We start from the raw sequence: 25463 nt of genomic DNA, 5'->3' as shown, positions 1-25463 counted from the left end.
TGGAGGAACAGATCTATTGGGCAAGAATTTCAAGAAGGTACTGTTTCTACACACTTGCTTTTGAAGTCACAATCACACTTTTTTTTTTTTCTATGTAAAAAGGGCTGTAATGCTTATTTAAGAATTTCTTTGTTACCTTTGTTTAGATAGCACCCTCAACAATGTCACTAAATCATATAAGCTAGGTAAAGATTAGTTTTTACAAAGCTTATTTCATAGATAAGAAAAAACGAGGAAAAGAGAAGCACCTAGCCTATACCAAGAGGAAACTGAGAAGAGAGCTTAGCTCTTCATATAACCTGGTGCTTAACTCCAAGCTCATTGAAATCACCCCCAAAATCGCTGTTGACATTAGCAAAACCTAGCACAGGCTTCTTATCAATCACTGGAAACACACTCCCCAAGTTTGCTCTGTTGTCCAAGCCTATTTTAAATCCCTTCTTAAAAAAAACTGAAACGTTTCTGCTGTGCCACTTACAAGAAATTAGCCAATGAATTGGCTGTAAATGAAGAAATCATGTTTATTTTAGGTAATTTAGAGCTTTTAACTTGTGCTTGGGTGTGTAAATTCATGATCCTACCAGTACCATGTGCTAACCCCAGTAGCAACCCAACTCGTTGTTGCACCTAGTTCTTTTATCTCACAGCAAAGTAAACTGCTCAAGGAAACTATGTGATTTTTTTTGTAGTGTTGCAGTTTAAGCAGATCCTAATCTGTTTTGGAGATGAAGCAGTCCTAAGATATAAATAACCAGTGCCTCTCTCAAACAGATTTTCACCAATTCCTTCAGGAAACTCACAAACTCAATGTGGTTCACTGAAAGAAGTGTGAGTCATAGTGCCCAATTTGACTTTTCAAAATGTTCATGTGTGTGTGTATTTCTGTCAGGTTTGAGGATTCTGATTCAGTATACTGTAAAAACAGAATCCAGTTATGGAGTTTGGGTTGATATTCAGAACAGACCTCCCCTTGAGTCGGGGCCCTGACTCAGAATATCACTGAGAGTGATCTCGCTCAAAGCCATGTGAGTGACTCACATATTTACTTCTCTCTGACTCCCTCTCTTCTTCCTTTCAAGTTAAAATGTTGGGCCATTTTTCTGACATCAGCTCACTGACATCCAGCTATCAGCTGAAAGTCAACACAGTGAAATGATAACCTTTCCTCCCTGAGGTCCCTCCACTTCAGCGAATGGCACTTCCACGGTCTCTCTTGTTCTGCCCTGTAACATCTGCCCAGTAGCCACATCTCTGGAGCATCTCTGCCATGCAACTCACCACTGCCACCCCTGCAGCCACAACTTGGGCATCAGTGACACCCTCCCTGCTCCAGCCCCTCTTGCCTGTGTCTGGTAAACAGCATCCTGACCCCTCAAAGTGCCCACCGAGTGTGGTGAGGTGGCTCTACCCACCTCTAGCACAGTGCGGAGGTTCATCTTCCTCAGGGTGCACAGGGGTGGTCTGCACCTTCCCCAGCACCATCTAGTTCTCTCTCCATCCTCCCTCTCATACACGTAGGATATACACATAGGAGAGGGATGGAGCACCTCTCCTATAAGAAAAGGCTCAGAGAATTTGCATTGTTCAGCTTGGAAAAGAGAAGGCATCAGGGTGACCTAATTGCTGCCTTCCAGTACCTGAAGGGAACTTTAAGGAAAGATGGGGCAAACTATTTACAAGAGCATGTAGCGACAGGACAAGGGTGAATGGCTTCAAATTGAAAGAGAGTAGGTTTAGATTACACAGTAGGAAAAAATTCTTTGCTGTGAGGGTAGTGAGGCACTGGAACAGGTTGCCCAGGGAAGTTGTGGATGCCCCATCCCTGAAAGTGTTCAAGACCAGGTTGGATGGGGCTCAGAGCACCTGGTCTAGTGGAAGGTGTCCAGGGAGGTTAGAACTAGACGATTTTTAGGGTCCCTTCACCCAAACCATTCTATGATTTAATGACACGCCCTGAGCACTGCTGCTCTACCGGAAACGCTGCTTGCACACTCTCTCTAATGTCAGGAGGCTTTTGGTTTTGTTTTTTCCCCGCGTGTTTCACGGTGCGCGAGCAGAGCGAGTTCCTTGTGCCCGAATGCAGAGAGCCCTCTCCCTGCGCGGCCGCCCCGTCCGGGCCCGGCCGCTGCCCCGCTGAGCTCAGGGTTATCGTGGGGTTGTGAGTGAGCGCCGAGCAATGCGCCGCTCGCAGCGGGGCCTTGTGGGTAGGGGAGGCCGCCTGCGCGGGGCTGGGGAGCGGCGGCCGCGCCGGGCCGGGCCGGGCGGACCGCGGGGTGAGCGGTGAGGGAGGGACGGAGCCGGGGACGGAGCGGCGAGGCCGGCGGGGATCGCGGCTCCCGCCCGGGCAGCCAGCGAGCGCTGCAGAGGGAGCCGCGCTCCGAGCCCGACTCCGCGGCGGCCGCTCCCCCTTCCCGCCCGCCTCCCTCCGCCCGCAGCGATGTCCCGGCGGAGCGGGCACTGAGCCGGCGGCCGCCGAGGGACGCCCCGAGCGGGGAGAGGCGGGGGCACGGCGGGAAGCGCTCCGTCCCTCCTTCCCTCCCTCCCTCTCAGTTCTCCCCTCCCCTCTCCCCGCGCCCGGGCGGAGCAGCGGCCGTTTCCCCGCGCCCTTCATGCCCGGGCGGCGGCCACCGGCGGCGCTGCCCTCCGCTCCCGCCTCGCCGCCCCCGCCCTTCCCCGGGATCGCCGCCGCGCTAGGCCCGCCCGGCGGCCCCGCGCAGTGCCCTCCGCGGGCCCGGCACTAGGCGGGCCGGAGGATGAGCCAGCAGCCGGCGGGGAAGATGTCGGCGGCTCCCCTGGCGGCCGAGGCGCCGGAGCCGGCGGCGGGGATGCTCGAGGGCCGCCAGAGGAAGCTGGAGTCCATGATCCGCGACCCGCGCTCCCCGGTCAACGTGGAGAGCCTTCTGGTGAGGGACGGCCGCGCCCGGGGGCAGCGCTCGGCGGGGGAACAAAGGGAGCGTTGCCCTCGCCTCGGCCGGGCGGGAGGGAACGGGAAGGAAGGAAAGAGCTCCCGCGTCCTGAGAGAGCTTTCCTGGGGGAGGACGAGAGATCCTCTCCACGCCCCCGGCCCGGCCACCGGCGGCGGGGAGGTGGCGGGATCGGCCCTCGCCCCCCGGGGCTGTGCTGGGTGAGGGGACGGACACGGCGCCGTGAGAGGGGAACGAGCGCTTCCCGGTTAGGTACATCTTATTGTGGGGGAAGTGAGAAACGTCCCCGGCGAGATCTGACCGGGGGAGGAAAGCGCCTTGTTTTCTCGCCCAGCATCGTTCACACCGTTCCCTTTCGCGCCTCGTAATCACGGCGTGCCCGTCCCCAAAGTACCTGCCTTTGTGTGCGCTGAGGGCACCCATCGCTCACCCCCTCCAAAACGTCCTCTGGTAAGGATGAGGTTGCTGTGTGATGTGGAAATAATTCAGGAAAAGGACACGCCTAAGGGAGAAATGTAACTGGGGGGTCCTGTGGGGTCACGTTTATTTTCCACTGGGGCAAATTGATTCGTCTTGTCTCCTGTTTCAAATAGCATTTTTCTGTGTGAGTGTATGAAATATAATTTACTTTAGTAAGAAATTTGTGCCCTCGGGAAGAAGTGGGAAGGGAGTTAGATTTCCCCATTTAAAACATTCAAACTCTGAAAAGGCTGTAAGAGATTATTATTGTTGTTGTTATTATTATCATTGTTATTATCGTTATTATTGTCGCTATTATTTTAACTGAACTTCAGAGTCTTCAAATCTTATATTTCCAATGTGTCCCAAGATTTCCAGTGTGTCCGAGTTATGAGGAGCAGAAAAGGGGAGAATAAATCCCAGTCCTTCCAAGAGTTGCTAAAGGCACTTACAGTGTCCTTTTTTTTTTTCTCTCCTGCTTTCAAATAGCTCAGTTCTGTTTGGCCAAAAATACAGGAACTGACTGAACAGTATGTATGCCTGTGCTGTGTGGAGAATATAGGAATTTCCTATAACATCTGAAAAATGTTCTTCCTGAGGCTGTAGTGCTGTGTTGCTCCTCTTATAGATGTTCAGAGGCATAATGACAGCCATAGTCAGTGGAGGGGAGTGGGAAATAGCGCTACAGATGTGACTGGGTTCAGATAAGTTTTTGCCTAGGCCAAAGCAAAGAGAGCTGCCTCTGGGCTTCGCTCCCAGCATTTTCACTTTGGTATTTTGCTAGGAAAACTTTGACCTGTGGCCAAAAAAGAGAAGTTAAAAATAGTACAGTCGTTCTGAAAAATGCATCAGGTTAATACTTAACCCCAGTAGACTTTTTCACACTCTGCTTTTATACTCAACAGTGTGATTCTAGTATTGTCTCGCCTCTTGTACCTTGGACATAGATTAAATACACTGAAATATGTTTATGTTTCTGAAGAGAAATTCTAACTGCAAAATTGAGACTGGGTTGCTTACAACTTGATTCTGTTTGTTTGTTTGTTTGTTTGTTTTGTATGCTTACAATGTAGACCACTTCATGTAACACATTGGGCAAATTAGCAAACCATAGGAGAGTGTTAGTTGGATTGTAAATGCATTTTTAAGCACGTTTTAATGCTAAAGGTCATCACTTTGCTCTGCACTCCGTAAGTATTGTTTAAAAAATTAGCAGCAAGCAAAATCTAACACTAATCAATCAAATATCCTAGCTTGTACACTCTCTTTGTCTGTGTATTAAATAATTTACTGTTTATCATTCTTATTTATGAAATTTGCAGTGGATTTCCTGTGAAAGCTTTTTCTTTAGGGCTTTAGTATTGTTGGTTTATGCTATTTGACTTTAATTTTGCATTTGCATGCTGCTAAGCAGTCTGAATGTGAAAATATCATATTCATATTAAAAAATATATCTGTTTACTAAACAGCTTACTTTCAGTGTAAATTATCATAAGTGGAAATGTATTTTTAGTTTAAAGTAGAAATGCAGCAACAGAAACTAAGAGTCAGGGAAAACATCTTAAAAAGACTAGCTGGAATGCCACTATTTCATCTTCCAAAAATAACATAACCAAAACTAAAAATGAGGAATGGAATTCAAAATGGAATTCATTTCCTTACAGTGTAAAAAGTCATAAACAGCTGCTATTCTGCATTTTGTGTGCATGCTTTATTTTTAGGAAGCCATAAAAAGTGAAAAAGTAACTCTTAATCTACAACACATGGTGTAAATTTGAAAGCCGTGAAAAGCTGAGGTAATAAGCTGTCTTACTCTAGATAGCAGTTTCACTGCCTATCAAGAGCTGTTTCATTCAGTGGCTCTAAATGAAGAGACTTTCTTTGTGTACCTCCCTGGCCACAGGATGGCTGACCACATCCATTTCTTCAGCAGGAGAATCCATAAAGCCAAATACATTGATTGATTATGTTCCTTCCACCCCCCCTTTGGGGCTCAGGAGAGACCATTAAATTTTCTGATATGATTTTTGCTATATTATATGCATTAAAACTTGTTATTTATGCCTGTGTAGAGCATAATCGTTTGTGTGTGATTAAAGCCTATCTTTCAAATAGACATGCATTCTCAATTCAGAGGCATAAAGAGATGGAGAACTCACCATTTAGTTTGTCCTCATAGTTAGTTTTGAAAGCAAAATACCCCCTCCCCCTAAATTGAAATGTACAGTATGGTTGTCGCCATCCTTTTTCTGCTTAAAAAAGGAAAAAAAAAAATCATAGAGGACTTTCTACTCATTAGCATAGGTCAGATGTGCAGCCTGTGCTTGGTGGGGTTCTTCTGGTTTTGGTCTGATAAAGAGATGAAAATGGGAATGCTAGAACTGTATACTCTGTTCGGTGACAGGTTCCACCAAAACATCTACAAAGGGAAGTGGTTAGTGCAACCTCATTCAGATGTCAACCAAGTGCTCCTTTTCTCATTGTATTGTGTTGAAAAGCTGTTGTTAGGTTGCCTCTGCTAAGATAAATAACTTTGTTGTCACAGCTCTTACTCTTTTTGGTCATGTAACATTGCATTAGTGGTTATGAAAACCTGTTTTGTGTATTACATTTAGATGGTGCAGATCACTTTGTAAAGCTACCATATTCTCGCTATTTGCTTTTCTGCCAGCTGGGTCATCCACTAATTTAACAAAGTGACATTTTTATGTGTACTGCATGTACACATGGATGATAGCACGTAATGGTATTTGACCTTGGGTGATCTATAAGAAACCCATCTATAAATACATTCCTACTGAATAGTACCTAATTGACAACTACATTTAAGGAGAGCTTAATGGTTCTCAGATACATTTGTGTATTTATGTTTTTGCATATAAACTCCATCTACAGTATTAACTGAGTTATTTTCTGTAGTATTCAATACACATTATTCAGGGGTGCGTTGGCAAGTGTTAGCTGAACACTTAACGTGTTCTAAAACTAGAGCCAGATAGGTCACTGTAGGCTGTGGAAAACTAATCCAGACATCCACTTCCTTGCCCTGTGTAATTGTATCACTGCAGCATATGCTGAAATCAACTTTAGTGTTGTATGGTGGTGACGAACAGCTCAGATAAATCTTATCATCCTCCTCCCTGCAGTGGTCTGCCTGGGCCTTCTGCTGGGGCTCCAGTCAAGGGTGGTTGCCCAGAGAAAGGGTCTGGTGTCTGCCCCTGGACTTGTTTAGTGTAAGCCTCGGGATTTTAGTGTTAAACTTTGGCCTTACACTGGTGGTGTAAAATGTTGACTATATTCTACCTGTTCTGCTGTGGTTGCTATGTGAGCCTTTGAGAGAAGGAGCTCTTAAAACTGTCAATTAGACAGTGCAGCAGTGAAATCGTGAGCACAGTGTTGGGCTACACTGGGAATGCAAGCAGAGTGGACTGAGAAATGGAGAGATGATTAGCAGGAGAGTGCTCAAGTGTCTCACGATACACATGCCTTAGAACCTAAAAAATCCAAACCCACAAACCAAAACTGAACTAATTTGCCATTTATTTTTTGTTAAAATAAAGCTGGCAGGTAAACTGTGTGTTTCCACTAGTTTGAACATGAATAATGTTCATCTGTTTTGACCCTTGCTATTGAGACTCTGGAATTTTACTCTTAATGAAAAGTGGGTTGCAGATACAGCTGTGACTCTCATCCTTTCAATAGGTGCATCTGTCCATAACGATCTCATCAATTAAGTAGATGCCAACTTTATACCAAGAGTGTTAATTGAGCAGATCCCTAGACTGAGCTCTGTTAATAGGGGGTCTCCAGGTCATCATGGCCGACCGACACAATGTATCGTAGGATTTTGGCCTTATGAGCTTTCTGAGTGTTTCATATTTAACATGAAAGTCGTTTTGTTTTCCTGAATTTATTGCCGCATAGTTTTGAATCAGCAAGAGCAATCTGTTGTGTTAATTTGAGCCAGGAAGTATGGGGAAGAGCTGAAACTGTAGCAGTTTGCAGGATCTGATCTAAAATTTGTTGCCCAGTAAGTAGTCAGAAGGCCAGATGATTCTCTGTTCTTGAAGAAATAATCTTTCCTTGTTTGTTATATTTCTTGTGCTGAAATGTGTATTTCTTGTGTCTATGTTTCTGACTCTTTCTATAAGTTTTCTATTTTTGATCTGTAATTTTAGAGCATCTACTGCAGAGTTGAAAAAGATCATCTTTAAGGAAACAGAATTGTCTTTTGTTCATTGTTCCCCTCTGATGGATTTATATATAGCAGTATAGTTAGCTGGAAAAGAACAGTTCTATTTTCTGACAGCTTTACCTGTTCTTATATTCTGTCTTATTCCACACTAGTATCAAAGTATTTCACTTGAAGTGTAAGAAAGCAAAAAGAACATTTTGCTCAGCTTCAATACTTTTACTGCCATACAAGGTGCTTGCAGATATTGTGTATGTGTATTCACAAGAGGAATGTTCACTCCCAGTATTTCATCTGTATTGATCAGATTGCAGTGTGTCATTTGTACCCTGTAGTTGTTCAGTCTCTTTAACAACTTCAGAGAAACAAAAAGACACCCACACCATCAAATTAGCACAGTTTTCTTCTGCTTTATATGTGAAGGAATAAAAATTCAGGAACTCTACACTTTTCCAAATATTAGCAGCCTCAATGTCTGTTGGAATGTGTGCTAGTGCTGATAAGAAACTGTTTTTTAAAGTATATTTTCAGTTCTAACTACTGACAGAGCGATGCCAAAGCACTTGTCTATTGATCTAGTAATGCAATCTGTAACAAAAACTGACTAATTTAAAAAGAAAGAAAGGTGCTCCTGGAGTAACCAATCTCTGCAGCTGTAAATTGATGATTTCTTGCCAGTGTTTGATCAACAAAATATTACTGGAATTGTATGAATGTCACAGTAAAGCTGACTTTGGATTTTAAAGATGAAAGTGATTGAAACTTGGTAGTAGAGTTTTACATAATGAAAGAATATTAAAAAAAATTAAATATGTATATTTTTATAGCCCATAAAGATGTTTTTTTCGGGGGGGGGGAGGATGCTATATTGTGTACAAGATTTTTTCCTAAACTGTTGCAAGCAGCAAATGTTTCTGGTAACAAATGTATTTAGAACACTTTTTTTGTTGGTACATCCCATTGGTAAAGAACAAGAATACTGTGTTTATATTGGCAGACTTGACTAGTAATAAACTTATTTTAATGAGCCGTTTGCAATGTAAACACCATGTTGAATGCAGTGCTCAGTTCCCAAGCCATACCTCCTGTGGATGAAGCTCTTGCTGCCACAGCCATGCAGTGTCCAAACGTTCCCGTGTAGCCATCATTGCATCCGCCTGGCCAGGCCTGCCTCGGCTGCTCTAGTACAGGTGGAGCGTCATGTGTGTCCTTCATTTGGAACATTATACTAATTAACATTTTTACTAATTACAGTTTTAGACTGTATGCTTAAACCATGATTTGACCACCCTCTAATGCGCAGAGGGGTTGGAATATTTGGCAGATTGTGATTCTGTGAATTTTGTCCAGATTTCACTAGGTTGGATAGTCTCGGTAACAGCTGCTTTATGTGGTATGAACCTAGCTTTTTCTTATTCTCTGTGTTCATCTGCTGCACTTACAGCTGTTGTGAGGGGCCTTTTTACATCTGTGACGTATCATGGAGTTTATTTGTTGGATGGACACAAATTTCTTCATTGTCATGTGAAACATGCCTCCTATTCAGTCTCTGTTTCAGTTGTGGTAGGGTATGGAAGGTGATAGACGTTAGAAGAAAAACAATCTGAGTGCCACATACAGTTTGGTTTTGATTATTCTTGTCTTTCATTAATTTTATTTCACGTGGAATAGCTTACCTGAGTCAAATGGTTTGCAAACAGTCACCAATCACTTTGTGTTTTCTGTGTGCCGAAATGAAGACTAATGAGTTATGATGTTAGTGTGCAGCATTGTTACTTTATTCCATAGTCATTTCATCATTCATTTTTGTTAGTAGGATGGTGCTGTTCAGGTGGTACAGGCAGAAATTAAAAAGGATGGTGTGCAGGAGGGTCTGAACCCTAATCTAGTGCTATCACTGTACGGCATCATCTTTCTGCATTTCCAACTGTATGAAATGGGGATGATGAAGCTTTTTTTTTAACCTCTACTGGAGAAGAATTTAATTTTTGGAATTGACTTATGTGATATAAAAAGGATGATCACAAGGCATCTATGCCCGAGTGTTTAATTTTGAACCTTGAGGATTCAGATAACCAAGTGATTGCTTTATTGCTTCTTGACTGTACTGATTTTATTAGTATGTATTTAAAGTACAGAATAGCAGGATCCTACATAAAGCAAGATAAAGTTTGTGACTCATTCAAACACAATAATTTTCTTATAATTTTCTTCAGGGGGAAATTGAGGTCACATACAGACATGAAAGAAGGTTTGAATAACTATGAAAGAAGAAAACCTAATCTTAAACAAATATTCTTCTGATTCTTTAATCTCAAAACACATAATGTTGACTGTTACTATCCAAGTAAATAAATAGCTGGAAGGAAAAGATGCTGAAGTTCCACACTTTCTTCCAAATGCTATTTAAAGTTTAACTAAAATCTTGATTACTATTTAAAGGCTGTAACGCATCATTGTTCTTTGTCCATGTCTGTCACTGCTGTTATAGGTAGTCGTCCAAAGTCTGTAGCTTAGTTGTTGGTTAAATATCAAACATTGCTCTCTCCACAGCACAGATTTACCCTAGTGTGGAATAGGTATAGGGAAATATCTTTGGGTGTTGCTTGGAAATTACTTTTTATTGAACGAACTGTGAATTTGGAAAGCTTAGTCTGCTTCTGTTTGTCGCAACTTGATTGACCCTCTGTATTTTTCTTTTGTTCAAAATGAAAAGTCCTGCATCGATAAACCCATGGTAGTGTGTATGTGCATATCTTCAAAGAGATTGTGCACTAAAAACTGTAAAACCCAGGTTTTGGTTGAGGGGTATACAATCGCTTGGCTTGCCTGTGCTATGAAAATGTTCTATTTCATACGGAAACTAGTTTTAAACTGGTTTTCCCTGTGGTTTCAGGAACTGGTTGGTTCTAGTCTCTATTTTCATTTTAGTGCTGATTATGTGACATGCAAGATTAGGGAGACAGGCCTTGTTGTTTGTTGCACGTTTAGGACACGGGTTTTTATTTGTAAATAACTTCTAGCACCCTCTGCTATGTAGGGACAGGTCTGTTGTGGTAGACTTCTAATATGTGCAGCTGAAGTCATTGGGAACAAGCTGCAGTAAGTAGATATAAAATGTTATGGGGTGACTTAACATTGTTTCCACCCCTTCTTACACAATTTTGTAACCTTGCTTGACTTCTGAATTCTGTTTTCTTTGTGGAATTTTTAAATTTTTGTGATAGAAAATCCATGAAGTCTCTTGATTTAGGAATAGAATTATTCCCTCTAATAGCTCAGGAAAATGGAGAAGAGCAGGAAGCAATACCATCTTGGAAGCTGTAGGTTTAGTGAATAATGAAAACCTTTCTAATGCCAGGGGTGTGCATGCACAATCTGTTTCCATTAGTGAACATCTTGGGACCTCCTCCAACAGTAAAAGTCAGCCCACTTAGGCATTAAGCCATAGTTTTTATTTCTTGGCCTATTCAATTTAATGACCTCTTTAGGATGTATAAACCTGGATTATAAAGTACCCCCCCTTTTATTTATGTACTTTTATATGAAAAGTGACTGAGAACAACTACTTGAATTACTCATCTGGCAAGGAGATTCTGACAGTTTATTATTGTATTGCAGCTGCTGCTATTAATTTAAATGTTATTCTATGTTTAATTTTTTTTTCTCTGTCAGCACAAAATAGTAATTCTGTTAAACTTAAGAGTTGCATCCGTGCTGGTATTAGAAGCCTCTGAACTGATATATAGATTTCATAAGGAAAGCTAAAAATAACTGCATTAAAAAAAATAAATTCCTATTACTACACTGTAAAGTTTTGTAAAGCCCTGTTTTTTTAGTTGCTTTCAAGTTTACTGATCAGTATTACTATAAATAAATTACTTAAACTGTACGAAATATGCTTTTTTTTAATTTTTTTTCATTATTCCCCACTCATCATCTTCCCAGATCTATACGGTTTGTCTTGACTCAGGAAATGGTGGCATTAATGCCAGTGAAGGTGGGGAGCAGCAGAACTCCTGATATCAAAATTCTGATGGCAAAACCTGAATGTAGCAGCAAATAAGGCAGCAGAAACTGTTTTTTATTCGTGAAGTGTTTGTTCTGTGTCAGGAATTTTTTAAGCTTGGCTTAGAAGATACAAGAAATATAAAATAGACTAATAAAAGCTGCATCTCCTGAAAAAATACTATGCTGGCAATTCCTTTTAATCATAGATATCCGGCTAGTTCTGTGTTTTAGAAATGATTTCTGTTGGGATTATGAAGAAAACCTCTAAATATGGATGCTATGATGAAGAACGGTTTGTGCATGTAGAAGCCTGAAACAGTAGCACCATGAGGTGTGAATCACTTCGTCTATTTTAATGGTTGGCTGCCTCTGAAGAAAGGCAATTTAAGTGTCAAAATAAACTATTTCAGTGCTTTTCATTTTTTAGAAAGAATACCAGTATTTTTTCCTACATGTGCCCTGCAGTGTTTCTCAAGTGCCAGAAGTCACAAATGTCCCCTCTCTACTTGTGAGAGCACCTTTGCCAAAATTTGACAGATTTAAAAATATAACTTTAAGACCAATTTTGTAAGGTGTGACGTTGTTCATTATTTAAAAAGCTCCTGGATTTATTTTATATGACTCTACTGCAGAACTTTACTGAATCAGAAAATCAGAGATAGTATTGAACCCAACTGTAGAGTTCATTCATTATAAGTTTTCTATATAGGATGGAATGTGTTGCTTATGCTGCATTGCTAAAAGTATGCTTGGTAATATGGTATTGTTTTGAAATCACACTGTCCACATCTATGAGGGAAGATATGCAGTGCATCTTTTAGACTTAGATGGGAATTCATGGAGTTGCATGTACGTACAGTCCAAGTGCCTTTTTAGTTAATCAAAACAAACCAAATGTACACTGAAGTAATTTCTCTTTATCAGTGTGTTATATCAAATGGATGCTGAATGTGATGAGGGAGAGGAATGGCTGTTTTGCCTTTTTGGAGTATGCACGATGCATGATTGAAGAAAAGTCTTATACACATTTTATTCCGAGGTAGAACTTTTTAGTTATATTTAGAGTTTAAGCTTAATTTCCAGAACATAACTATCAGAAGAGGCTGCTGTGTGATTGGACTATTTTCTTGGCACATGGGAATTGTTTTTGGGTTTATACACAGAGTAATTTTCTGAATTATGGAATTGATATTCTTTTTAATGCCATCATATTTTGATTTATTTTCTCATTATAAAATCTTAACCGCTGTTGGGGTAATTGTCCTCTAAAATGGAAGGGGGGGAGCAACAAACATTCTTCATGGTGTTGTATCATAGGGTCACTGATGCTGAAAACACATATGGGTTGTGAGAGAGGCGTAACATTTTTTTCTTCTTTGTCTTTAATTACATGCAAAATAGTCTCAAAAGTAAAATATCACTGTAGTCTGTAAGGTTTTTATCTAATAACAGTAACCCAGACCGTGTCAGGGTCCTGTGGTGCTATAGCTTATACGGTGTTGCCCTGTCCCTAGTGGGAAGTTCTGGCCTGTGGTTGTCCAAAAGCATTGCCGTGGTTACAGCCTGGGGGGTGGAGGCCTCGCACAGGGGCTCAGGTGCTGCTGTTGTTTCACTTGCTGCTGCAGATGTGGTGTTGGAAATCATCATTCACCCTGAATGCTGGCAAGGTGCATTCTAAGCATAAATTGCTGATTATTCTGCTGGTTTTGACTTAATTGCTGCATGAGACACATTGTGACAGAACAGAGTAAGAAATACTGTGGTTAAATTCAGTGCTACCATTCTTGCAGCAGAGCAAGAAGTAGTAAAGTAGAAGCAGATGATAACTGGAACTGCTTTATTTTAGATGAAATTATCTCATGTTATTTCTGCAAATGCTGGTCAATGAGTAAATGGACATAGCCCTATTCAGTAATCAGCTTTTTCATTTGTCTGAACTCCTTGGACAGTGAGGTGTCTGATAGCTGGCTGTATACAGATTTTCCATGTAGGGTAATAAGGAATGACAAGAAATTCAGATGAATTAAGGACACAACTTTGTCTGAAATGGCCTGAAACATCAAGGTCATGCTCTTACCTAAATGATGTGCAGTAAAGCTGTTTTTTGTAGATATAAGGACTTTGTATTCCCAGATTTAAATTCTGCTTTAGTAGAAAGAACTCTGCTGGCTGCTGGATAGTGCCACACTGTTGTGGCTGTCCTGTTTTTGGTTAGGTCATGGGTGTGTGCCTCTACACCTGTGTATATTCACAGAGGATGTGTGCAGAAATACACTTACAAGAGACCTGTGTAAATTTTTTTCTTCCCCACAACCTTTAGCCAATGCACTTCTTCTGACCCTAGTGATTGATGTACAAGTTTTTTCTTCAAATATAAAAAATGAGATTCCTTGAGGAAGCAACTCATTGAGATGATTCTTGTGGCAATTTATCTGATCAGGTCTAAGGCAGATATTTTCTTGCCTTTCCATGTCAGAATTGCTTGTTGCCAAGCGGAAGGAAAATTTAGGAAACACTGAGTTGTGGTCTTCGGGACCACACTTTATTCTCCCAAGTAATTTGGAATATTCACTTAGCCCTGAATATCTTGACATATTTTTTATTTCACTGTTTTTTTATTCTTTATATTACAAAGACAAATTTGCACATAAAGGATAAAGGGAAAAGTGATCATGGTGGAATAAATACAAGCTAAATAAACTGCAAATATTCTTCTATTTAAAGATTTCTTTTTTTGCTACCATAATCTCAGCTGATATTTTTAATATCAGTTTGTAAATTAATTTTAATAGAATTGTAATTTAACTGTCTCAATAAAGGCAGACATGCATGTCTTCTGTTAAATGGCACAGTGATTAAGGTGACATTTCATTGCCCACATGTATGAAGATAATACCACTATCTTGAAGAGCTATTATCAATTGGAAGAAAATTTTTATACCTGTTTCAAGGTTTACAGGGGCTTTCCTTACAATAGCTTTGCCTTGAAAAGGCTTTGAAATAGTCCTACCATTCTGAAGATACAAGGTACTTCATTGTCAGATTGAGACCAGAGTTCCTGAGGATTTGGGTTCCTTTGTGAAGATCTCTATCAACCGTAGACAAATACTTCAGAATGTCTTTCTCTCTTTTCAGATAAGCTCTGTAGTCATCCACTTAAGAGTAGTCAGGAGATGGGGGAAGCCTTAAAATGCTGCAGGATGCAGTATCTGTAGCTCATTTAAAAGAGGAATAGACATGATTGTCTCAATAATTGAATCTGAATATGCTGAGTTGGAAGGGGCTCATCAAAATCATGGTGTCTGGCTCCTGGCCCTAATGCAGGACCATCCCCAAGAATCACACCATGTGCCTGAGGGCGTTGTCCAAACACTTCTTGAACTCTGGCAGGCTTGGTGCTTTGACTACTTCCCTGGGGAGCCTGTTCAGTGTCCTACCACCCTCTGGGTGAAAAACTTTTTCCTGATATCCAACCTAAACCTCCCCTGACTCAGCTTCATGCCATTTCTTAAAGTCCCATCACTGATCATGAGAGTGAGGAGATCTGTACCTGCCCCTGCACTTCCCCTCTTGAGGATGTTGAAAACCCAGTGGATTAGGATTGTTGTTTTTTTTAAAGGTGTATATATTTTTGTACTTATTTAAGGGCTTCAGTCATTAAGGCTAGAACCAATCAAGATTTTACATATTTAACAAAAATATATTTATCTTGTAAGAATTTGTAAATGAACCAATACAACTGTACACTGTTGGATTCAGATACCAACTTTTAGTATTAGACCAGTAAAAGTTCAGAAGTCTGAGGAACACGAAAGTTTTTCAGTATAAGAAACTGAACCTGAGTGATCCCAACTTTTTAACCTGTGTCTTTCTCCCTTAGTTGTATGAATCCATTTAAAAACAAATGCTAGCAGGGTTCCACAAATAGTCTCACTGTCAGTTAAAGCTGTAGCTGCACCTGTGTCCTTGGGGCACCACCTTGGTGGTGGCACAATGTTTGTGCTGGTGTGCTGTGAATTTTGAGTAACTAACCTGGATTAAAACTAGCCTGAACCATTTTCTCAGTTAATCCTGGCGGATTTGCAGAACACAGTGGTAACTACCACAGTAACAAAAAAACCCAAACAACCCATAATCCTGAACCTCTCCAAAACAAACTGAAAAATCCACAGCATGTCTCCTTTCCTCAAGGAACTACGTTTCAAATGAATGGTGTGTTTATTGATTAAAATATGCAGCCTAATATTTTTTGGATACAGGTGTCCTACCTCAGTGTCAGTAATGAAACTTTGGAGAGAGCCTGGGGACAAGAACAAATCTCCATATACTGCTGTACAAATGCTGTAGCTACTTTCAGATTGCAGAGAACTTCAATTCAGCTAGAATATGCTAATATACACTTAGGAGAAAAGAGAATTAGAATAAAAGAATGAAATAAACTCTGCTATCATATTCAGGGTAATAGCACAGCATCTTACTAGCCTATGTACAGAGAAAATTGTAGAAACTGGAAAGAGGTTTTTTTGGTAAATAAACTTGTAAAAGGTCAATTCCTACTAGTACTTGTCTGTGTTTGAGTTTAAGTAACTAAAATGGGGGGTTTGTATTGCAGTCTTTTGCTTTAATCTGTTGTTTCTTTCCCTCTGTTTTAGGAAAAGCAGGATTCTGTGAGTAAACAATCTTGTTTTAAAGATAAATACTGGCTCATATTTTCTTCTGAAAATAGTGGAATCCATCAACATATGAAATGCCAGAATGACTAATTTGAGTTTTTAGTTGCCAGTGATTATTCAGAAGTTGTTTTTGGTGCCATGTTACTGTTCCATCTCTAATATCTATGTTCTCTTACACTGGCACAAAGCAGACTGATGTCACTGCAGCCTGCTTTGACACCTGACTGAAATAAATTGTAGAAGTACTAATTGGACCTTACACCTAATGCAGTATTTTCTGATTTCATACTCTTACATCAGGTCAACAGCATCAACTACATCAGTAGTGTTGCATTGAGACAAGATTGTTTAAGCTTAAAGAAAAAAGGGTTTACTTCTAGGTTGTTAATGGTAAGGTGGGTATATTTATAATAGATAAAACTATTCTGAAGGTTCCACAGAAAATTCCTTTACTCCTCAGCTTGTGTTGATACCAGGGATTGCGCCAACCCAGGTGCCAGACTGCACATGTTGTTGAACTTCATGAGATTCACATGAAGAAACAAGCCAATAGTTTACTGCAGTAACTGGCATTGATATTCTCAATTCTTTACCTGAAAATCTTACACAACTATGTAAAATACAATTTATGGAGGGAATAGGCATTTGTAGTGTCCCCATGGTCAGTTTTATGTTCGGTTTGTTTCCTATTTGTAGCCTGATATTGAGCAATTCAGAGCCCTGTTTTGGTAACAAAACAGATTGGGGATGGTACAAAAAATACTTTTGCACCATTAGAGTGCAGAAACTATGACAGGATCAATTTCTGTAGATGCTGGATCTCCTGGTCAGACATGCTAAAAGAAAATTTACTTTCAGATTATGTATTCCAGGAGATGGCATTAGCCAGTTATTTTCATAGAAGTTCCTTCTTTGACAACACTAATGTGAAAAATCAAATAGAGTATATCAAAAATCTGTATTGTTATACTGTGCAGATATCAAAATGTGAATATCATCTGTTCACAAAAAAGATGACATGAGTTTCTCTGTCATACTGGGAATTTTCTTTGGGTGTTAGAATTTCTTTCCCCAAGATAAACAGATTAGATAGCCACACTAGAATTTCTTTAATTACTCTTTAACCAATCGTGAAAGTGAAATGGATCCTAGAGATTCCTGAAAGTTTTGAAAGACACTTTGGGACAGGGGGAGTGTTTTTTAGAAATATTATTAAGAGTGCAGTTCTGCAAGCACTTACATGCATGTTTAGCTTAAAGCATTTTAATAAATACAATTAAGTGGGTAGGACTACTTATGGGCCCAGAATTAGGCAAGGGGTTGTTTCAGTCCAGAGGGCTGAAATCCACAGTGAATTGGGTGGTTGTTGCCAGGACTGTAATTTTTCCTTGTCATCTCTTTGATATGTAAGATACTTTTTGTACCCACTTCGTTCTAATCTCTCTTCTCATCTTAGAGCAACATGGAGCCATTTCAGTGGAGCCTAACAAACTAAGTCTATTTCCTAATAAAAATATGCTCTGTTTAAGTGGATTCCTGACATCTAAGAGCTCATGTTTGAATGTGTGTTCTATTAGTGTGTAGTTCTGTGACCTTAGTCATTACTACCTTGAAACCAAACAGTTTACCTTATGTGAAATTTAGTAATGCATTCAGTAAAACATTCAACTCATTTCCGTGGAATTCCACCCCTTCTTTCTCAGGTATTTCATTGTGTTTTTGGAGTGAGTTTTGTATGCCTTATGGAGAAATAATTGGAGGAAGAGGAAAGGGCAGATGTCCCAGCCCCAGTGATGATTTGATTTTCTTTTTTTCAGACTCTAAATGTTTTTTTTCTGTTACTAGAGTATCTGGGTTAAACTTGGAGTGTAACTGAAATATTTGCAACTGTGCCACAATATTTCAACTGTGCGTTGAAAATCACAGAATAAAAATTACTGATTTATCACGTCTTTTTCACCTGAACAGAGTGATAGAACGTTTTTATTATTTTTCTAAAAGAGTTGTATTTTAAAGACATTGAACATTTTCCATGGTACTGTTAGCTTTTCTTTGAGATCACTGGAAGGAGCATACAGTGTTTCTTGTTGTGTATATTTGTATATACACAACAATTACTCTTCCTACTGGCTGTGATTATTTGTTTATTTTCTGAGTTATACATCTACTTTGAAAAATATTAATATTTAACACTGGAAATAATATTAAGTATTTTTCAATATTTTTAGTGAGGAAATACTACCTGTCTTTCCCCTGAGGTTTTCACTAAGTTTAATCAGGTGGTATTGGCTGACAGATGTTCTGTCTTGTTCATCTCATTTTGCCAAGCATTTAGTAAAAATTACTTAGACTTTATGCATAATTTACTCATCTTGGTGTGAGCTGCACTACCTTTATTAGGCTAGCCTTTGGAAAGCAATTCCAACCCAAATTGTCAAAAAATAACCAGCTATCTTCTCTTTTTCTCACCTTTCTCTGCATTTGAACACAGGTAATTTTAAAAGAATAAATAAATTTTTAATTTTTGGGATAAATTGTAGTATTTCCTAGCCGCTTACTTTATAAGGGATTGTGGTAACTGCTAACCTCTTTCTTTGTAGGAGAAACTTTCTGCAACAAACTTCAAATGTGGTTGAATGAACACACTTCAGTGTTATAAAATGCATGTTAAACATTAGCTCAACATAAGTGAAGAAAACTGCAGTCTGTCTCAGGCTTGTGGGGCTGGCTGCCCTCAGAGCTCCTGCAAGCTCTGTCCTTAGAGTTTGGGGAAATTGCATTCACTTTTCCATAAGCTGTTAGGCTGACTTCCTCAGCTATGATATTTGGAGACAAATCTTGTGGGTAAAATGTGGCATCTGACTAAGAAAGGCAGCTTGTGCTGGAAAAGATGGTGAGCTTTCCTGTGGCCCTTAATTCTGTGGAATTTCATTGCCTAGTTTTGGAACAGTTTCTCAAAATCTTAGGTTTCCAGATGGAGATGATAAAACTCATCTCTGTTTTGGAAAGCCTCTTTGCTCAAGAGGAACATAATTATACACTACAATCTTCAGGTGAGAGATTGCACTGGTGTTATTTGCACTGAAAGGGGCAGCTGATGAACGTGGTGTTCCTCGAGGAATGCTGAGATCAATTTGCAAAGTCTAAATCAACCACTGGAGCTGAAGGCAAATGTATTGAGACAGCTAGTCTGACTGTGGAGGAATACTGCAGGGTTTTGTATGGCAGGACTAGGCTCCAGAAGTCTTCATGTCCATAAAATTGTATGGCAGTACTCCAGCAAGATTTAAGATAAGTGAATAAGTAAGGCTTATCTGCAGTATGTGATAGGAAGTTGAGGAGGAAAAATGTTCAGATTTTTGCAGAGTGTTGTTGGGGAGTTTTTTTGTTGTTGTTGTTTTTTGGTTTGGTTTGGTTTTTTGTGGGTTTTTTTGTGTTTTTTGTGTGTGTGTGTGTGCCTGTGTTTTTTTGCAAAGGGTAGGGAAGAAAGATTTTCAAGTTGACAGCGTGAATACATGAAACTCAAGATAAACATTCTTTCAAGCTACTTAATATAAATCCAAACAACACTTTTATGAGGGAGGTCATGATCCATGTCTTAAATAGAATGAGAAAGAAAAACTATTTGAAGAGGTGATGTTACTGTTTCTCTGTAGAGGACAATACTTTGTGATTAATCTTTTCCCAAAATATGTACTTATTGTTATAGCTCTATGTGTTTACAGCTGAAGGTAACCCTTATGCAGTATGCCAGTATGATTTTCTTACTAATTATTTTTCTCCTTTTCACCCTCTCTAAATTTCCTACTCTATTTCCTAAACAAAAGAAGGTGCTATATCCATGTTTGAAGTGTTTTTTAATTAATTATATAAATATTCACTATTTTGACATTTCGGCTTTCTTTTTGTGTTTCTCAGGAAATGAAGAATGAACTTACTGGATGACTAAAATATGTAGGGAGTGTTTAATTCTTGACACATCTATCTGTCCACTTGGATACGAACTGTAACTTAGTGAAATAAGAACATTTTCTATGGATAAGCTAAGAGCTATTGATAGTAGGCTTAGCATATTTTCTTACAAAGTTATGAAAGTATTTTCTATTCTCAAAATAGACTGATTAGTATGCCCAGAAACAATCAGTTCTAAAGACTCGATACATCTTCTTTTCAAATGAAATTGTATCGGTAGGATAAAAGAAACAAGTGTTTTACATTTTTTGTTGTTTTGTTGCTTTTCCCCCCTCTCTCGGTTTTTCCCCCTCTCTCAGTTTTTCAGGTTTGAATTAAATGACATTTTCTCAGGAGTAATACCCCATGCTTGGAAATTATCTTCCTTGCTATATTCCCTCTGCTGCCTTTTCGCTGATTATTTTACTTTTTTGACTCTGGTATGAGCAGGTTTAAGGAGCTAAATGGCCAAAAATGAAAACAGCAGAAGACCTGTCCAGTGTAGCTCCCTAAACTGGCTTGCTCAGGGTGAGAAAGGCATCACTGCTGAGTCAAAGGAGGCGTGGGGATTTTTGTTTAGAGGATGGGGAGACTGGTTTAGACTGTCCTGGAACTTCATCCTCAGACCTTGAGTATATCATTGCTGTATGCAAACATATGCTGCTTGACTGGTTAATCTGCAGCCCTGAAAATTACTGTGGGTTACTATAATTGATTTACTCATTGTTAGAAGCCTGCAACACACACAGCTTTGGAAGCAAACGTTAGTGTTAACCTGCTTCCAAAGTTTGTTTTGAGAAGAGTTGGGTGGAGTAAGTTCTTGAGACATCCATCCTAACTGCTGTGGATGTCACCAATAGCATAGGCTTGAACTTCCAGTTTCTCTGCAGAATGCCATACAATAATAATTGTTTTATATAAAAATTTTCACAATTGGTCACTCTTAATGAAAAGTATCATCTGTTCTGTAGTTCCATTTCAGAACCCCTCCGAAAAAGCTATTTTTGATCGCTTTTCTTCAGTGACTTAACACAAAGATATTACCAACATATTTTACAATTTCAACATTTTCACACTTTTTATTTGTGGAAGTCCTCCAGGCTTTGTTAAAAGATGTAGCAAATAACTAATAAAATGTAGCAAATAACATCATCATGTGGTCAGAGAGTCACTGTAATTAGGCTTTTTCTCATTTTACCCTTAAGACAGTCCTGTTTAAATGATTTTAATTGACTATAATGTGTTTAGACATGAGTTTCAGATTTATTAACCTTATTTTTAAAACTTGCAGTATAAAATACTTTTATATGTTCTATACAGTTAATGTTTGCAATACCTGTGATGATTTGTTTTGTGTAAGCCAGATATTTTGAGATGTTGAGACATGGAGGTAGGCGATGTAGGAGGCATAGAGTGCACAGAGTTTATTTATAAATCTCGTAGGTGCATTATTGTTAATGTCATGGAAGGAATTAATAGGAGGGGAGAGCCTGTATTAATGCTCTCATTTACATAACCTTTTTAATGAAAGGCTTAATTGGCCAAGAGCCATCTTGTTGAAGAGATGAAATGACATCACAGAGCTAAAAGATTGGAAAGACTTTTGTGTTCAACTATAAACTGCATTCCAAGAACTTATGTAAAATAAATGCTACGAACGTAAAGCCACAACTTCGTGTGGCCACCCAGGCTCTCTGTTGATGTTCTGAAACCCCAGTGGTTTATGCAGTGGTGTGTGGCTCCCTAGGAGATGGTGCCAGGCTAGATCCTCTTTTGCTCCCCAATCAAGCTTTTGAAGTGCTGTTAAATAACATTTCTATTAAACATTTGCTAATTTATTGACAGCTTTTTTCAGTTATATTGGGTACTTCTGCTGAATTCCACTGTGCAGTTGTGCTCACTCAGAAATTCTGAGAATTTGAAAAATATGAAAATTAAATTCTTTTAATAAAGCTACAAATTAAGCAAATAAGTTAAATTAAAGCTACAAATAAAGCTGAAATTGTGTGGTAAATGTAAAACTTCCACAGAAAATGCCGAGAGTATTATTTCATACAACAGACCTCCGAACCTCTTTCTCTGCTTTTGTAGAATTGGTGGAGTGCCATTGTTTAGCTATGAAGTAGACTGGACTATTGTTTTTTGCCATTGAGTAGACTGAAAACCAACAAATCTTCAGAGAGCAATCTAAAGAAGGCACTAAGTTTAAGGAAAAACACCTTGTGTCCTGCACAGGCCCATATGTGCACCTAGGGAAAAAATGAATAGCTGAACTGTTGTAATGTAAAGAGAAGAATTCTGAAAAGTATTATTTAAAAGCTTTCCTAGAGAAAAGTCCCCAGTAATCAAAGGTTTGTGGTTTTTTCACTCTGAAGGTTTGTAAAGGTCTTTCATTGTGTGATCTGATGAGAAGAGTAGCATGCATTGCTAATACAGCAGATCTTTTCACATGTAATGAAGAAAAAAAGATTAGTTGTATGAAAAATGACATGGCAACCTGGACTGTGTAGATAAACTAAGTTTAAAGAGCTGCAAATGGGCTGGCTGGCTAAGACACTGCAACTCTGAAGAGAGATGATTGTGGTCAAACATTTCATGTGAGAATAGGTAACATTTCATGTGAGAATAGGTAATGACAAATTATGGAAATAATGCAAGATCAATGAAATTTTGTTTGGGAATCAAGCTGAGATGGAGCTATATGAAGGAAAGAAACCCAAAGAAGAAAAAAGCAGGAGATGAGAGGAATACAGGTGCATGACTTTGTTAAAAAAATCTACTTTTGACATTGTATTACTGGCTTTGTTAAAACACCATTTAGAAAAAAGGCTTAAAGTAAGACAGTTCTGCTGACTTCAGTAGAAATAAAGTGAATCGTGACTGAAGTGCCTTATTGCAGCACAAAGTTGTAAGAAACTTTCAGCTTTTCCTCCTTGTTTCTGTAACATAAAGAGCTGGTGCAATGTGGTTTGCAAGTGGAAGTTAACAAAAGCACTTACCTCATTTTCCTGCCTGCTGTGCAGAATAGGTTACCTCTGCATTGACAGGGTAAGTACTTCATGTTCCTCTGAGCTGTCCAAAAAATCACAGCATACATTTCTGTTGATCTTCGTTCTTCTGTCATGCTTTAAAATGTGCATTCAATCCATTTCTGTCCAGGGAAGGACCTAGATCTTATAGTGGAACGTGATATGTCAGCGGGAAGGTTGTGCAGCTGGGAGGTGGCTGTGTCATAGGGCTTTTGGAGGGGTTGATGAAGGGCTCTGAACGCTTCCTTGTTTTTGACTTGGTGAGAAAATCTAAAAGGAGGGAGTTGGTTTACTAAGGTCATGGCTGGTTAGAAGAATGTGTTTAATTACAGCGTGCCGTGATTATACAGTCAGTCGGAAAGTGAGTTTTCGTAGAGCGTCATGATTTATGTTGTCACAGCTACATTGAAGGTGGCTTCATTTTTTTTTGTTATTAATGTCAGAGCTCAACAAATGTATGATATCACACTTGGAGTTTTAAGTTTGACATATGCATCCTTTGGATAAATTGCAAGTCATTGTTAAAAATTCCTGCTTTTCACAGAAACATATGGTAGATCATGCCGACGGCTGTGGGTTGTGTAGCACCTTCTTAAATTTGAGGCAGATCAGGAAATTAAATTATTTCCCATCTAATCATGTACTTACTAGAGGATACTATTTGAGTAGCTGTTCGTAGGGGTTCTGCTTTTGTTAAACTACTTTCTGTGGTGAGTGGAAGACTTTTAAAATGAAGCAAAATATGATTATAGTTTCCTAAACATTTTAGAAGAGGAACATGTCAATACTCTTAACTTTGCACATACAGTCTTAATTGAAGTAACTGAGGGGGTTGAAATCAATATATAGCAAAGCATAGTTACAGGTTTCCATGCATATTAAAGAGTAAGATTGGATTGCAAATTTATAGCTGGCTTCAGAACTTTGGGAGACTTGTGGAAATGTCAATTCAATGTAATTTCTACTTACTTCTTGCAAATTTTCCCATAGTAGATTTTTTCCCTAGCACTTTTTTAAATACAGAAAATCTAAAATTGTGCTAGTAAGAGGTTTCATATTTAAAATATTTCTCCATGATAAAGGAAGTGAGTTAATATCTTCATTAGCATTCTTGTTAATTGAATATCACAACTGTAAATGTAAAATTGATTTGCAAAATAGCGTGTCCCAGCAAACAACCTTGATTTCTGCTTAAACTACATTTTGATAAAAAAGGATAACGTTTGTTCATCTAGAATAGAATTCCACGTCAGAGAGAAGGATAAGGCTACTGCTCTCAGGGCAGCTTTGGCTTTCATATGTAGTTGAAGGACAGTCTCCTAGTTTTGAAAGCTTTTGTCTGCAAATTTGTCTTGGGGATGTGGGTTTTTTCTTCCCCTTTATAGTTTTCAGACGGAGTTGTCTTAAGGTAGTAGGGAAGAGCTGGCAAATACTGGTGGGGAAGCAGCTCTGAAGGCTCCTTGTCACAGGCAGGGAATTCTGGTTCTTACTCCTGAGTGCTTGAAGTGGCTGCCTCCTGCCCTGGCCACCATTCCTGCTCTGCTCTCAGTGATGCACCATGGGCTGCATAGCCCTGGCTGCGGGGCACAGGGTGCCTAATAAAGGGGTGGAAATGCAGCATTTTTGTTAAACTGATCTTATTTCCTAGCAAAGGAGGTTTAGTTGCTTAGCTGAGTGTTGAGTTTGCAGAATGGATGAGATAATGCGTTATGACGTTGGTGGAGTGAAAATTCATAGGAGGGAGGAGAAAGGAATTGCATCAGTAATCTGGTGTGGTTATGCTCCAGAAGTCTCCGCCTAGGAATCTGTGTTTCAAGTTACAATGGGAAGTGCAAGGAACAGCTGTTGAGATCATCCACCTTTTCATTTGCAGTGCAGGGATAAGGCTGAGCTGCACTCTGAGCATGATCTTCACTGCTGGCATTGCTCAGAAACAGCCATAACCATAAAAAGGGCTGCACAGTCTGCATGGGGGCTCAGCCACTGCCTTGGGTGTCTGCACTTGGGGAAGACTTCCTTGGCTTGTTGTAAAGTTTCTTTCTCTGGGAACCCAGGGGAGTTGAGATTCTGAAATCAAGGCTGTCTTCTTGGCAGAAGGTGGTGCTCTTAAAGTTTTTTTCTTTTTTTTCTTTGACCTGTCCCCGTTTTTGTTGTTGTTGTTGTTGTTTGACCTGTACCCTAGACAGCCTGTGCTCTCTACCTGAAAGGCTTCTCAGTTGTCTGT

General features: G+C 39.6%; 1 protein-coding gene across 2 annotated transcripts in view; it reads left to right on the top strand.

The window, feature by feature from the left end:
- Positions 1 to 2658: 2658 nt before the first annotated feature.
- ROCK2 (Rho associated coiled-coil containing protein kinase 2) overlaps positions 2659 to 25463 on the top strand; it is a 99679-nt gene continuing 76874 nt past the window's right edge. For both annotated transcript variants that reach the window (XM_039388475.1, XM_039388476.1), the window contains exon 1: positions 2659 to 2903. In XM_039388475.1, the coding sequence (XP_039244409.1) occupies positions 2754 to 2903 (150 nt within the window). In that variant the 5' untranslated portion in view covers positions 2659 to 2753. The remainder of the gene's footprint in view (positions 2904 to 25463) is intronic.

The sequence above is a fragment of the Pipra filicauda genome, unplaced genomic scaffold (genome assembly GCF_003945595.2).
Source record: "Pipra filicauda isolate LSUMZ 115617 unplaced genomic scaffold, ASM394559v2 scaffold654_size181887_pilon, whole genome shotgun sequence".
Lineage (NCBI taxonomy): Eukaryota > Metazoa > Chordata > Aves > Passeriformes > Pipridae > Pipra > Pipra filicauda.
Note: the sequence above shows the minus strand (reverse complement) of the source record. Positions and strands in the feature narration are given on the sequence as shown.